The sequence below is a fragment of the Glycine max genome, chromosome 11 (assembly GCF_000004515.6).
Source record: "Glycine max cultivar Williams 82 chromosome 11, Glycine_max_v4.0, whole genome shotgun sequence".
NCBI classification, from domain to species: domain Eukaryota; kingdom Viridiplantae; phylum Streptophyta; class Magnoliopsida; order Fabales; family Fabaceae; genus Glycine; species Glycine max.
Window position 1 is genome coordinate 23,829,673 of NC_038247.2, and position 14,211 is coordinate 23,843,883.

At 29.2% G+C, this 14,211-nt stretch overlaps 1 protein-coding gene and 1 pseudogene across 1 annotated transcript; one reads left to right on the forward strand and one right to left on the reverse strand.

The window, feature by feature from the left end:
• Positions 1 to 4,282: 4,282 nt before the first annotated feature.
• On the forward strand, positions 4,283 to 5,931 carry LOC102662981 (cleavage and polyadenylation specificity factor subunit 2). Its single transcript, XM_006591164.4, has 5 exons — positions 4,283 to 4,336; positions 5,002 to 5,100; positions 5,381 to 5,512; positions 5,597 to 5,641; positions 5,782 to 5,931. The coding sequence occupies exons 2-5, from the start codon at positions 5,029 to 5,031 to the stop codon at positions 5,929 to 5,931; spliced, it is 399 nt and encodes a 132-aa protein (XP_006591227.1). The 5' UTR covers positions 4,283 to 4,336; positions 5,002 to 5,028.
• On the reverse strand, positions 5,636 to 12,190 carry LOC100816785 (cleavage and polyadenylation specificity factor subunit 2-like; annotated as a pseudogene).
• Between the last annotated feature and the right edge of the window lie 2,021 nt (positions 12,191 to 14,211).

A 14,211-nucleotide genomic window follows, 5' to 3' on the forward strand; every position in this document is an offset into this window, starting at 1 on the left:
GTTTATTAGAAGAAAGAGTTTTTGGCTAATCCGAAGTTTAATTAAAAGATAAATAACATTTGATCAAGAATTATTTTTGCTAAGGTTCAAACTCGAATATTACCTAAACGATTTAACTCAACTTCAGTGTATTAATCACTTGTGTCTAGTAACTTAATTTATTTATATTTTGGGTAAATAGTCAAATTTTTACTCAAAAGTGTGAAATACTGACAAAATGATCCCTAAAAGATAAAAAAAAATTAAATTTAGTCTTTGAATGTACAAAAGTGCGACAAATTAGTCTTGTAGACAATTTAATGACAAATTGATTCCTAAAATTTGCAACTTAATATGTCAAATTTGTCTTTAAAAAATATAACTTTTTATCAAATTGGCCATTGAGCATTAAACTTAGTGACAAAATAATCTCACACATATAATGACAAGACTAATTTGTCACACTTTTTATATATTTAGGAATTAAATTTATATTTTTCATCTTTTAAGAATCAATTTGTCTAATTTAATTATTTATCCTTATATTTTCTTACTCGATCTTGTACAATGCAGAGTTCCTTATAAGCATAATGATAAGAGCATCTCTAATGAGATTTCTTAACAAATTTTTTAAGTGAAAAAACTGTTTTTTTATAGTTTTTTTCATTGGAGTAAGTTTAGGTGACAAAAAGAGTTTTTTAAAAATAAGATTTGTATCATTTACAAAAAATTGTTTCTTAATAATAAAAAATAATATTTATTTAATATATAATAATACCATAATTAAGTAAAAAATAAATAAAAAGATAAATTTTTTGAAATTTCTTATCACAATAACAAAATTATATATGAATTTTTTACCAAAACACTACCAGAACAACCAACCAATCAATTATGGTATTTTCATAAATTATAGAGATAAGATATTTTCATAAATTATAGAGATAAGATATAGTTTGAATAAGATATGAGCAAATATAATTTTTATATGATAAGATGCGGTGAGATACATGCAAATTTTGCAATAATTTTGAAAAAAATATGGTTAATTTTCTAAATTTGATGAAAAGTAAATAGATTTTTCCTTTGTATATTTTAATAAAGTTTTCTCTTCTTTAAGAATGTTTAATGTTTCTTTCAATTGCTTTTAAAAAAATTATAGATAAATTTTCTTTTTTTTATTTAATAACAAAAAAAGTTTTACGAGCCATAAAAAATAATACAATATTATTAACAAAGTAGAAACCATATTGTAATATTATAAAATATAATTAATTTAAACTATTTAATATTTAGATAATTTCATTAAATATTTAAAATCATCTCTAAAAGATAATATTTAACTTATATTTTATAGGAATAAATTTGTCTTAAATTTATAATTTTTTCAAAACTATCCTTATAATTAATACTCCTCTATCTTTAAATTGTTTATCAATACATTATTTCTCTTCTTTAAATTATGATTATTTCTAGTAAAAAATAATTAATGTAATGAATATTATAGATTTGATTATATTAAAAGGAATAAACATCATTTTTAACTTGAGTCTTATAAATATGAACATTCAGGTATTGAAAAATTAAAGAGGTACTTATTATAGGTATTAGTGGAAAAAAATAATTAATACTATTACATTGAAAAAGTAACATAATAGTTATTTTGAAATATATCTTTTTTAAATGCAACACTTATTTTGAGATGAAAAAGATAATTGAGAGTATAATTGAAAACACAAATATTATCTTGAATTTTGAAAACAAAAAATAAATAAATAAATTCAAATATTCAGCAATTAAAAAGCAACCGAAGTAATTTTTATGTATAATTAATTATTGCATTCCATATTGTTTTACACTTATAAAAAAACTAATAGCAGTAATTTCATAAAACTAATCTTAGTATTAATATTATATTAAAAATCTAAAGTGACATTTACTAGAAACATAGTTGAAAAAGTAATAGAAAAGTTATGATCATATTTATTTTAAGACACTTTTTTTTTCAAATGCAAACACTTATATTGAGAAAATAATATTGACAATGGTATAACTGAAAACATAAATATTATCTTAAATTTCAAAACAACAAATAAATAGAATTTTTTTTTCAAAGATTCAAAGTTAAAAAGAAGACTTTAATGAATATGCATTCTAATCTCAAATCACCGTTTACAATGATAATCTAGAAATATAATATTACTCATTTCCTCCTTTTCTTTTTAAAAAGTTTATTGGATTTTTATATGTTTATTTTAAAAGAAAGTATTATTTACTCTATTTCATTATTTTTTTCAATTCGGATATTTTACTGTATTTCAAAATATTTATTACATAAAAAATGAACAAATTTAGTGTAGTTTTCATTTCTAGATTAAATTTCATAGAATGAACCATTCTTTTGATTTTTTTTATAAAAATGTAGTATGTAATGGAACAAGATTAGATGAATGTCATTAATTTATTAAATAATTTTATTAATGATTAAATAAAAAAAATTACATAATTACAAATGGTCATAAAGATGCAAACTTTTGTATAACGGTAACTACTAACCAACTGCTTTTATATATATATATATATATATAACCCTCTTGTTTATTAGAAGAAAGAGTTTTTGGCTAATCCGAAGTTTAATTGAAAGATAAATAACATTTGATCAAGAATTATTTTTGCTAAGGTTCAAACTCGAATATTACCTAAACATTCAACTCAACTTCAGTGTATTAATCACTTGTGCCTAGTAACTTAATTTATTTATATTTTCGGTAAATAGTCAAAAATTTTCTCAAACAGTGTGAAACACCGACAAAATGATCCCTAAAAGATAAAAAAATTCAAATTTAGTCTCTGAATGTGCAAAAGTGCGACAAATTAGTCTTATGAATAATTTAATGACAAATTGATTCCTAAAATTTGCAACTTAATATGTCAAATTTGTCTTTAAAAAATACATTTTTTTTATCAAATTGGCCATTGAACATTACAGCTTAGTGACAAAATAATCTCACACATATAATAACAAGACTAATTTGTCACACTTTTTCTATATTTAGGGATTAAATTTATATTTTTCATCTTTTAAGAATCAATTTATCTAATTTAATTATTTATCCTTATATTTTCTTACTCGATCTTATACAATGCAGAGTTCCTTATAAGCATAATGATAAGAGCATCTCTAATGAGATTTTTTAAAGAATTTTTTAAGTGAAAAAACTTTTTTTATAGTTTTTTTTTTCATTGGAGTAAGTTTATGTGACAAAAAGAGTTTTTTAAAAATAAGATTTGTATCATTTACAAAAAATTGTTTCTCAATAATAAAAAATATTATTTATCTAATATATAATAATATCATAATTAAGTAAAAAATAAATAAAAATATAATTTTTTTGAAATTTCTTATCACGATAACAAAATTATATATGAATTTTTTACAAAACACTACCAGAACAACTAACCAATCAATTATGGTATTTTCATAAATTATAGAGATAAGATATTTTCATAAATTATAGAGATAAGATATAGTTTGAATAAGATATGAGCAAATATAATTTTTATACGAAAAGATGCGGTGACATACATGCAAATTTTGCAATAATTTTGAAAAAAATATGGTTAATTTTCTAAATTTGATGAAAAGTTTATAGATTTTTCCTTTTTTATATTTTAATACAAATTTTCTCTTCTTTAAGAATGTTTAATGTTTCTTGCGATTGCTTTTAAAAAAATTATAGATAAATTTTCTTTTTTTTATTTAATAACAAATAAAAGTTTTACAAGTCATAAAAAATAATACAATATTATTAACAAAGTAGAAACCATATTGTAATATTATAAAATTAATTAATTTAAACTATTTAATATTTAGATAATTTCATTAAATATTTAAAATCATCTCTAAAAGATAATATTTTACTTATATTTTGTAATTTTAATTATTTTGATCCCTCTTAATTTTTTCTTTCAAGTTATTTTGTTGATAATGATCCTAGCCCACTCCATACTAACAAGATTGGCTATGGGAAAGAATATCTATATATTTTTTTATAAAAAAAAAAGTTTGAAGTTGGATTGACTGGGTCCAATAGTGTTTAATCTTTACCACTCCTGAGTAAGTGTGCTGTTGGACTGAAATATTTTCTCACATGTCATTTAAGAGTTCTGATTTAGAGGAATGGAGAGTTTTGCTGGCATCTATACTTCAACCCTATGTTTTTAATAATAATCCTTGAATATCGTTTTTCCTATTTTCTATCAGGGTGGAAGTGATATAAATGGAAAACTAGATGAAGGTGCTGCAAGTTTGATACTTGATACAAAGCCATCAAAAGTCGTATCTGATGAAAGGACTGTAAGTAACAGTTTTTATTTATTATATTTTAACGTTTCTGTTTGTTTTGAATAGTAAATTTATATAATTGTGTTTTGAATTGAGACATATTACTGTTGTATTTCAGAAATTGATTAGAGGAACCAAGGTTAATCTTTTTTCTTTTTCCTTTTCCATTTTTGCACTTTGAATGTCATTAAATTTCATGATTTTCTCAAAGATTTTAAGTCTATCTGTTCTTGAGATTTTACTAAAGATGATATTTTGTCTGTTTTTCCTGCAGTCATAGTAATCCTGCTACTGAATTGTTCCTCAAACCTATTATTTATTTCTTAGATACTTGTATGTGTCTTTGTTCTAAGTTTGTCTCACAGGCATCTTATGTTTTTTTCCGTATAATAAATCAAGCAAAATATAGATGTAATTGGTTAGAGTTGGAATCACTTTGTTATGTGCATTTTGAATTTTATCATGCTCTTCATCATTTGTCACCCCTCTTAATTGGGGTGCAAAACACATCAGATAGGGAGCATTTTTGTGGGACATGGAATCTTCTTTTAATTATTGATGTACAGATGCATTTCTTGTGTTTCTAATATCTAGTGTTTATCAGTCTACTTCTATAAATCTTAAATCTGCCGAATTTACAAATGATAGTGTAAGGTGTTGACATTATTTTTGTCCAGGTGCAAGTCAGGTGTTCATTGGTTTAAATGGATTTTGAAGGACGTTCAGATGGAAGATCCATTAAAAATATTCTCTCTCATGTGGCTCCCTTGAAGCTGGTATGGATCACTTTGGTGCTTTTCAGTTAACTGAAGCACTGCATTAAATCTTCTGTAAATTATATTTGGATGTTCATGATTTTTTAAATGAAACAGCTTCAATTAGGTAGTTTATCTTGCCACCTTTAAATACCATGGTATCTTGAGCAAAGCAATACTTTGACCAGGGCTGCAATTCAATTGAGTGGTGCAATTCAATTGAGTGTTACACTTAATCTTCAGTTTGCCTTTTTGTTTCTGTATCATGCATGATGACGAATACATAATGATTTTTCGAAAGGTTTTGGTGCATGGATCAGCTGAAGCTACAGAGCATCTGAAACAGCACTGCCTGAAGCATGTCTGTCCACATGTTTATGCTCCCCAAATTGAAGAGACAATTGATGTTACCTCTGATTTATGTGCTTATAAGGTACAATGATTTCAATTCTCATACATTTCTGAAACAGCTTTGCAAGATGTCAAAATTAATCATGGTATGCTTTTCTGAGTATAGGTTCAACTGTCTGAGAAGCTCATGAGTAATGTACTCTTCAAAAAGGTAAAAAAATATGTCTGAATGAACTGTTCCTTTTAATACTTGCATGTTATTTATCATGTTGAATAGCAACAACAACCTAACTTATCCCACTAGGGTGGGGAATTCATAATTTTGAATAATGAATATAAATTCAACTGCAGCTGGGAGATTATGAAATAGCTTGGGTTGATGCTGTAGTAGGGAAGACAGAAAATGATCCGCTTTCGCTGCTCCCTGTTTCTGGAGCAGCTCCTCCGCTTTCGCTTTCGCTTTTCCTTTATAAAGTTTCCTTCTGGTTTATGATCCATTAATGTAATTGACTTTATGTTTGGCAAGTCTGAACATACTCTCGAATAAGTAAATTAATTATATTCCATCCATTGAAACTTGCAAGTTCTACTTCAGAATACAAACATGATATAAACACTAAGGTAGATTTTTTGAAAAAAGAAAGGTAGATGTTTCAAAAAAGAAACTTACATGCTTTGCTGTCTGGTCCATGTCTTCATCCCTAATTACATAATCATCTGGATTTATGACCTCACCAAAATCATCCCACTCTGATGTATTCTCATAACAGGGAAATATTGGAGCAACACTCGTTGAAGGGGGAACAAATCCATCAATAAATATGTCCCGGTAACCTCCGCCTCGTGGACCAGTCACTGCAAGTGCAAATCAAATAGTGAAGGAACTTTATCGAAATTGTAAGAACTAATAAAAAATGAAAAAAAAATCAAGATATGCATATTCGCAGATAAATCCATACCCTTGATCTGTTTATTTAAGGTAAATCATGATTTATATTAAATAAAATTAAATAGTAATGTCACATTAGAAAATTCATAAAAAGATGAATAATGTTCCAAAGACAATTCAATGTGGTTGAAATGGTAGTCTTTCATTTTAAAACTCACAGATCAGGAGTATGTATTTGTCTGTGAATATGCATATCTTGAAGGAAAAAAAGTTCATGTTTTAAGGTAAATATGACATGATTTATATTATAGTAATATCACATTCGAAAGTTCATAAAAAGATGAATAATGTTCCAAAGACAATTCAATGTTGTTTGATGTGGTTGAAATGGTAGTCTTTTATTTTAAAACTCAGAATGCCCAGTACTTATCAAGACACAAAACCAGTTGAAGACAAAAAGTCCAGTTCTATAATCATAGAAATTTTCAAATATACACAACACAACTCAAAATCAGACAGTTAAGGAGAAAATGTAATTATTACATGAATCTGAAATGGATAATTCTGATTACCTAATTACATTTTACATTTAACAGAACAGTACCAAATTTATACAACAACTCGTACCTTCAGGTGGTACATGGTTATTGCCAGAATCAATGACCATTGGATCACTAGTATCATTATCAGCCCCATGAGATGTTTTCAATTCTTCCTCTTTCACAAGACTGGCTTTTAAAGCTTCTTTTTTAATTCGATTTTGTTCTTCTTCATAGGAGATTAGCTCTTCCCCAACCAAAGGCACACACTTGGACACAATGACTTTGACAGCTTTTGGAGGTGGATCAGCTTGAAGCATACGAGCTAGTGTGGCAAACTACGCATCCAAACACATGAGGATCAGTTGAAACAAATGATAACTGTTGAGAAAAACCCAAGTCCCACATTGGCTAGAGATATAAGGCCAAGATAGAATATATAATTAAGATGCAACCCTCACTCCATGAGTTAGTTTTTGGAGTTTTTGAGTTAGGCTCAAGCTCACATTCTAAAATAAAAAACATCAAATTTAAGCTGTTAAAGAAAATACATCACAGATAAAAAATATTACATGACCAATGATCTTTTCTACATTCTCATTGCTCAAAAATGAAAAAAAGGAAATCAAACATTATTAGCACAAGCATTGAGCATATTTTTATGAAAATAAATTTGAAACAATATTCTGTAAGGCTAATAGAAGAGAAGATACAGCCTGCTAAGATAGAATTTAAAAAACACAACAATAACAAAAGACAAAAGACGGAAAATTAGCAGCATTTGTATCTGTTTATGTGTGGTTGAAAATTGAGTAAGATAAAGGCAAGACAATTATTGGGTGGGAAGATTGTAAGGGTGGAAACCAGGATTGTATCACCTCAAATGCTAATTGAAAAGATATATCCAAACGGATACAAAGATGGGGATGTTTTGGTCACAAGCATTATATTAGCGAAGACAAGAGAGAAAGAGCAAGCCAAGGTATATTACAATTTACAAATAGGTAAGGCTATGAACTAAACTCGATCACTATCCAATAACCAACAGAAGAAGCTCAATTCCAAAAGTTTGAATTATCTAATATTTTCACAACAGAAAAATCAATGCCCATGCCACATTACTTTAGAAACAACATGTGAACAACATTACGTTATATTCACAAGGACCAGTATCAAAGTAGGTCATCAGTAAATGCAAAGGAGAATATTTTATAGAGCACTGCAGTAACTAGCAACTGCAAACTTAAGCACATCCTTTCCCTCACTTATTTAATCTTTGATGCCTCAGGAAAAGCTAAAACAATGTTCATATTGAAATTCAAAATGCAAATGCAACTGAAATCAACATTTAAGGAGAATAAACGTAGAGAAACATGCAATAATTTATAGTGATTCACATGAATACTGAAAGACAAAGGAAAAAGAAATTTTTCTAAAGAATATACCTGGCCTCTTTCGGTAAAAAGGACAAGATTTTTTACATCATTGGCCCACTCAACAAATATATCATGAGAAAAGCCTGCTTCCAAACTTGCCATGGATGCTAGAACAACCTATGAAAGGTACATGTGAAAGAGTCAGTAAGGAATTTGGTCTGATGATAGATAAGCATACAAAATAATCAACCTTTGGGCCATCTGGAGCATTGTCAAGCTCAGTCTTGTTAATCAGAAGGGTGACATACCAACAGGTACAAGCATAGCAGTCTAGTTTTAGACACAAAATAGCATTAGCAATCATAATCATAACAAGATATTATTGATTTGTTTGATAACTTAAACTGCGACAACAAATAGGCTTTGAAAGGTCATTTTTCAATTTTCACTCCTTATTGGAAAAAACCTTTACTATAGATATCTCAAGAAACTCAAAGAAATCATAGGTTTAACATGTCAACAGTAAGTAGGCGTCAATAGCATTTCTGAGAACCAAAAAACAACATATAAATAAACAATCGACATGAATATCTTACTCCAACTGTAAGTTAAGGATGAGACCACTTACTTCAAAAGAAATATATTTTCACGAGTTTTTTCAAAAGACTTTGCTATGGTATCACTCATCCACTCAAGGAAACTCTTCACATAATCAATTGTGCTGGATGCAACATATGTAAGAAAATATATAGGGTAGTTCAAGTTTTCATCTGCCCAATACTGCAAAAAACAAAATCTGATATTAACTCACATATACTGTAGGGAAAAAGGGGAGAAAGTGAGTATAAGAATGTGTCTTATACTGACCAATTCCAACATCAGAATAAGTTCCAACAGTCGTCCAACTGTGTCAACAGGTAGTAATACATTGCCACCTGCCCTTAGAGTCTTCTTTAAGATATCTAAATAATAAACAAAATATATGATCAGAATAACCAAAGCACATAAATCCTAAACAGTTTTTTTTCATTTCTTGATTAAGATTAAAGTATATGCTTGCCTCATCAGTGAATGTACTAAACATAAAACATTTCAGTTTTCTCTTAACAGCTTTCGAGAAAGCAAAAACTGAGAAAATCCATCTTAGTCATATCACAGTGCTGCAATACAAGATTAAAAAGATGGTTACCTCCAAATTCTTAGTCATTTTGACGTCTGTAAGGCTGATTGTTCAAAGCATTGTAAGCATCAGTTATTAGAACAGCTGGACGCACAAAAGAACCTAGAACAGTTCCATTCAAATGCCTAATAAAAATTTGATTGATAAGTAGCTTCCTTTTTTCTCTCTAAAGATATATAAGATAAAATTTAACCATGGGTAATTTACCTTTCTTTCCTATGATTAAAATCAACAGCATATATGACGTCCTCACCATCCTTTGTAATTTTCCAAATAGTACCTCCCAGAAGATGTCCAGCAACATGAGGTGCAATCACTATCCCTTCTCCCTTGCCTAAAAGTGGTTAAAAATTAAAATGTCAATAAAGATAGCACAACCAAAATGAGGGGATATTAATTAGTTGTCAGAACATGGGTTATGAGCCTAACTCAGCCCTACAAAACCGACGTGTAATGTGAGAATTGCCTCACTTATATAGTTATCTCGGTACTATCTTTAGTCAATGTGGGACTTCAATATGTCCCCTTTTGCCCACGACTACCCGCCATGTGAGACTTTCAACACACACCCTCTATCTAGGGGTGACCACAATTTAGGTGACTTTTTCCAACATCCCCCCTCACACTCAAAGCTAACTGGCCTTAGATAGAGAGGGTGCATCTTATATATTTATTGGGAAACTTTACTTAGAGCCAATTGGTTTTAAGCTGAAATCTAACAGTAATGAAACATGAAGGCATATTAGAATCAGAGAGGTACTCTAAAAGATTAAATAGCATTGATCGAGAAGATTACATGAGAGGTTGGGGTGACAATACCCTATTTCATAGAAGTGTCGAAATTTTTTTGTCTCACATAGTCACATCAAAAGCTTTAATTTTATGAATTGATAATGCATGCTTTAATTTCATATCATCAATCACTGTATGCATTTATATCATTCTAACTTCTGCAACATGGATAAATACTTCACATAGTGTAAATCAGTAAACTTTTTACCACAAAAATGTGTATTAATTTTCTGAAAATACTATGAAGTGGATTCACATGAATACTAGATTTCTTTCAATTCAAAGCTCCAAAATATTTGAAATTGAGGTGCATTCACAAATAAACTAAACTTTTGAATCAATTTTCTCTGGTCGTTAACAAAAATCTTCTATTCATGCAAATAATTCTAGACACTAGACACTGAAAATATGTGAAGTTGTTATTATTCAGGGCACTTTCTATTTTACCAAATAACCATGAAAGGTGACAAAAGAACATATTTTCACTATATAGCATGGTAAACATAAAAAAATTAGGCTAGCAACAGCTTCAAAATTGATCATTTTTGGCTCCCCTATGAGAAATACCCTTAGCTTCAAAGAGAGCTGCTGCTCAGTTAAAGGGTTTCAGTTTGCAGGGAACTTTGGATTTCCTAAAGGCCTTTAATTTCATTTCAACAAATAAAGGGTTGAATGAGATTATGGTTCAGAAACTAGCCTATATTATATAAAAACTAAAAAGATAACAGTGGGGCAAAAGAAGAGAGAATACGGAGGTGAAAGAGTGGAGTTAAACAAAATGCATACTACCACTTCAATGCATCACATTACAACAATTGTTCAAATTCCTACCAGAGAAATGATGATTCTGAGAATATGTTATCCTCGTTACACTCTGGAAAGCAGAATCAATATCATCAAGCGTGAACAGATCGAACCCCGACACTTGCTACAAAAAGAACAAGATACCTCAACCTAACCATTCAGTTATATAACACACATTTTCCAAATTCTATCTAGTCATTAAAAAGGCAATCACACACACAGAAGAGGACGAGATATTCAACATCCTACAAACCACCAAGCACAAAAAATCTTCCTCCTAACAACAAAAAATCAAACAAACCAGCATGGAATTTCACCTTTCATGAGAGGTACTGGTCATACATAGTGAGAAGGCCCAATCTGTAGATAGGCTCCGTTGAATAAACCGGGGCAGAGAGTCCAAGCCGCTTCATGGCATATGGAAGGGCACCAAGGTGAAGTGTATCCGCATGTGAAAGCAAAACAGCATCTATGGTTGATGCTACCCTACATGCCAACCACACAACCTCAATATGAAATCAAAGGTAACAAAATAAAACATTCCTAAAAGGCTAAAACACAAGCTTCATTCCACAAAAAGAAATTTATAATTTTCTTCTTTCTAGTTCTACTGCCTCAATAACAAACAGGGAATGAAGGAAAAGACCTCATAGAAATCAATATTCGAGCTGAAAATCACATTTTGTTATGAAGCAAAGATACCCACATAAAAAAGTTCACCAGAAACATTCCTAGAACATCAATGCCATTGGCTTTCACAATTATAACCCCACCCCACGAAAAAAAAAAAAACATTGTTGTTCTTCTTCTTTCTAGTTTCAATGCCTCAAACGGGGAGGGGTTTGAAACAAAGATACCCACATAAAAAAAATCAATTTGTTTTGCTCCCTTAAGAAGGGTAGGTCATAAAATGCAAGAGAGAGAGAAAGAGAGACCTGGCGAGGGGTTGAAGGTGGGAAGGGTCGAAGTGGTCGTTCCAGTCACAGTCGACGAGGAAGTTGAAGCCATCAATGGAGACCAAATACGAGAGAGGGTTCTCATTGTACACTCCACACAGTGGCGTTACTCGCACTGATGTTCCCATTTTGATTTTGCTGCCACAAATCAAATTGTTCTTCGTCAAACCAGTGGGGTTTATGGAGAGAAAGAGGAAGGACGGGGAAAGGAAAATGTAAATGGTTTTGTGACAAATAAGGGTAATTTTTTTTTTTTTAAAATGTAAATTATATTAAACCTAAAATGATACAATAATAAACGGGACAGTCATTACAGAAAATCAAAAGTCTCCCTAATACACGGAGGCTTATATCAAGATGTTAAAACAAATACAACAGGTGTGCTTGAACACCTAATGTGGATTTGCCCCTAACTAAAGAGTCAGTAATGCATGTGTTGCAAAGAAGTGAAACATCTACTAAAATGAGCCAAATCACAAATGTGAACTAAACTTGGAGAGATTTCCAGAAAAAAAAAGTTTTTGACTCAGGCTCATCTGAACATGAAGGGCAAAGGGAATCCTTGTTCAAAAAAGCAGTTTTGTCGAGAGTAAACAGTCGGTTCATTTTAGCAAGTCATAGAATGGAAGACATCTTAGGAGAGATTACTGGGTTCCATATACCAGAACACCAACTAACAGTAGGCTTGACACCTCTAATGTATTCATAGACTTTTTTTGGGGGGGAAATGTAAATTATATTAAACCCAAAATGATACAACAATAAACGAGGCATACCCCGCAGCTAGAGAAAATAAAAAACCTCCCTAATACAAGAAGACTTATATCAAGATGCTAAAATAAATGTAACAGATGCGCTTGCCAGGCATACCCCGCAGCTAGAGAAAATAAAAAATCTCCCTAATACAAGAAGACCTATATCAAGATGCTAAAACAAATGCAACAGATGCGCTTGCCAACAAGTAATTGTTCATTGGTGCTACAAGATTGAATCCTCTTTTTGGCAATAAGGGTAAAAAAAAAAATTTAACAGAAACATAAAAATAAATTAAAATTAAGCACAAGTAAAATAACAAATTTATCGAAATTAATAACCTAAATTATAGATTTATAATTTCAGTCCTCTGTTTATTTTCAGTCGGTGATTTTGGTTTGTTTGTTTTTTTTATCTATGATTTTAGTTATTATATATGAAAAAATTGTTCATTTTAGTATAACCCTTGATTTTACATATGTTTTTATTTATTTTATTTAACTTTTTTAAAAATTATATTTCAATTTTCAATCTTATATATTAATAACTAATTCTATTTTCGTTTAGGTTTAAAATTATAATTTTTATTAATCAATAATATTAAAGATGAAGATTCTATCAATTATGTTTGTTATCCTTACTAACACAATTAATAAACAACTAAGGTTACTCTGGCTGTACGCCTTGAATCCTACTGTTGTATTTAGTTCAATACATATCATTCAACTAATTTTTTAGATTTAATTACAATAATCAACGTTAGTTATTAAACTCAAGAGTTTACGTAGACTCGTGAGAGTTTCATAGACTCGACTCGTAGACTCTTAAGAATCTACTTCATATAAAACTAATAACAAAATATCTATAAATAACATATTAATTAAACATTTTAATAATATAATAAAACAAAACAGTAAATCATAAATTTCATAATATTTAAATAACCAAGTTTAGTAATAATACATCACTACTAAATAATAACTTGTAGAGGTTATAGTAGTGTTAAATCATTCTCATCGAGGGTTTGATGTTATTAGAGAAAAAGAGTTTGATATTATTAAAGGAGATAATTTTATATTTGAGAATAACACTATATATGTTGAATGCTAAACAGATAGAAAACAATAAAAAGTGACTTACATTTTGGTTAATTTTTTTAACTTGCTAACTCGTTGACTCAGTGCTAAACTTGAGAGTCTACTGAGTTTACTTAGAGTTTATAAAATTTACCTAGAGTCTACTAAAAAAAGAATTTACTTAAGAGTTAACTCGCAAAGGACAAGTGGAGTGGACTTGTAAACTCATAAGAGTTAGTGAGTTAACTCGAGAGTTTGATAACCATCACAATGATTATTCTTGTAGTTTATTCTTATTATATTTCTCATTCTTCTTTTTTCTAACATTATTTTTAATGGCATTTATTAATTTCGTGAAACTTTCATCATGAGATTTAATAAAAATCATTCATTTATGAAAATAAACAAAGACAAAA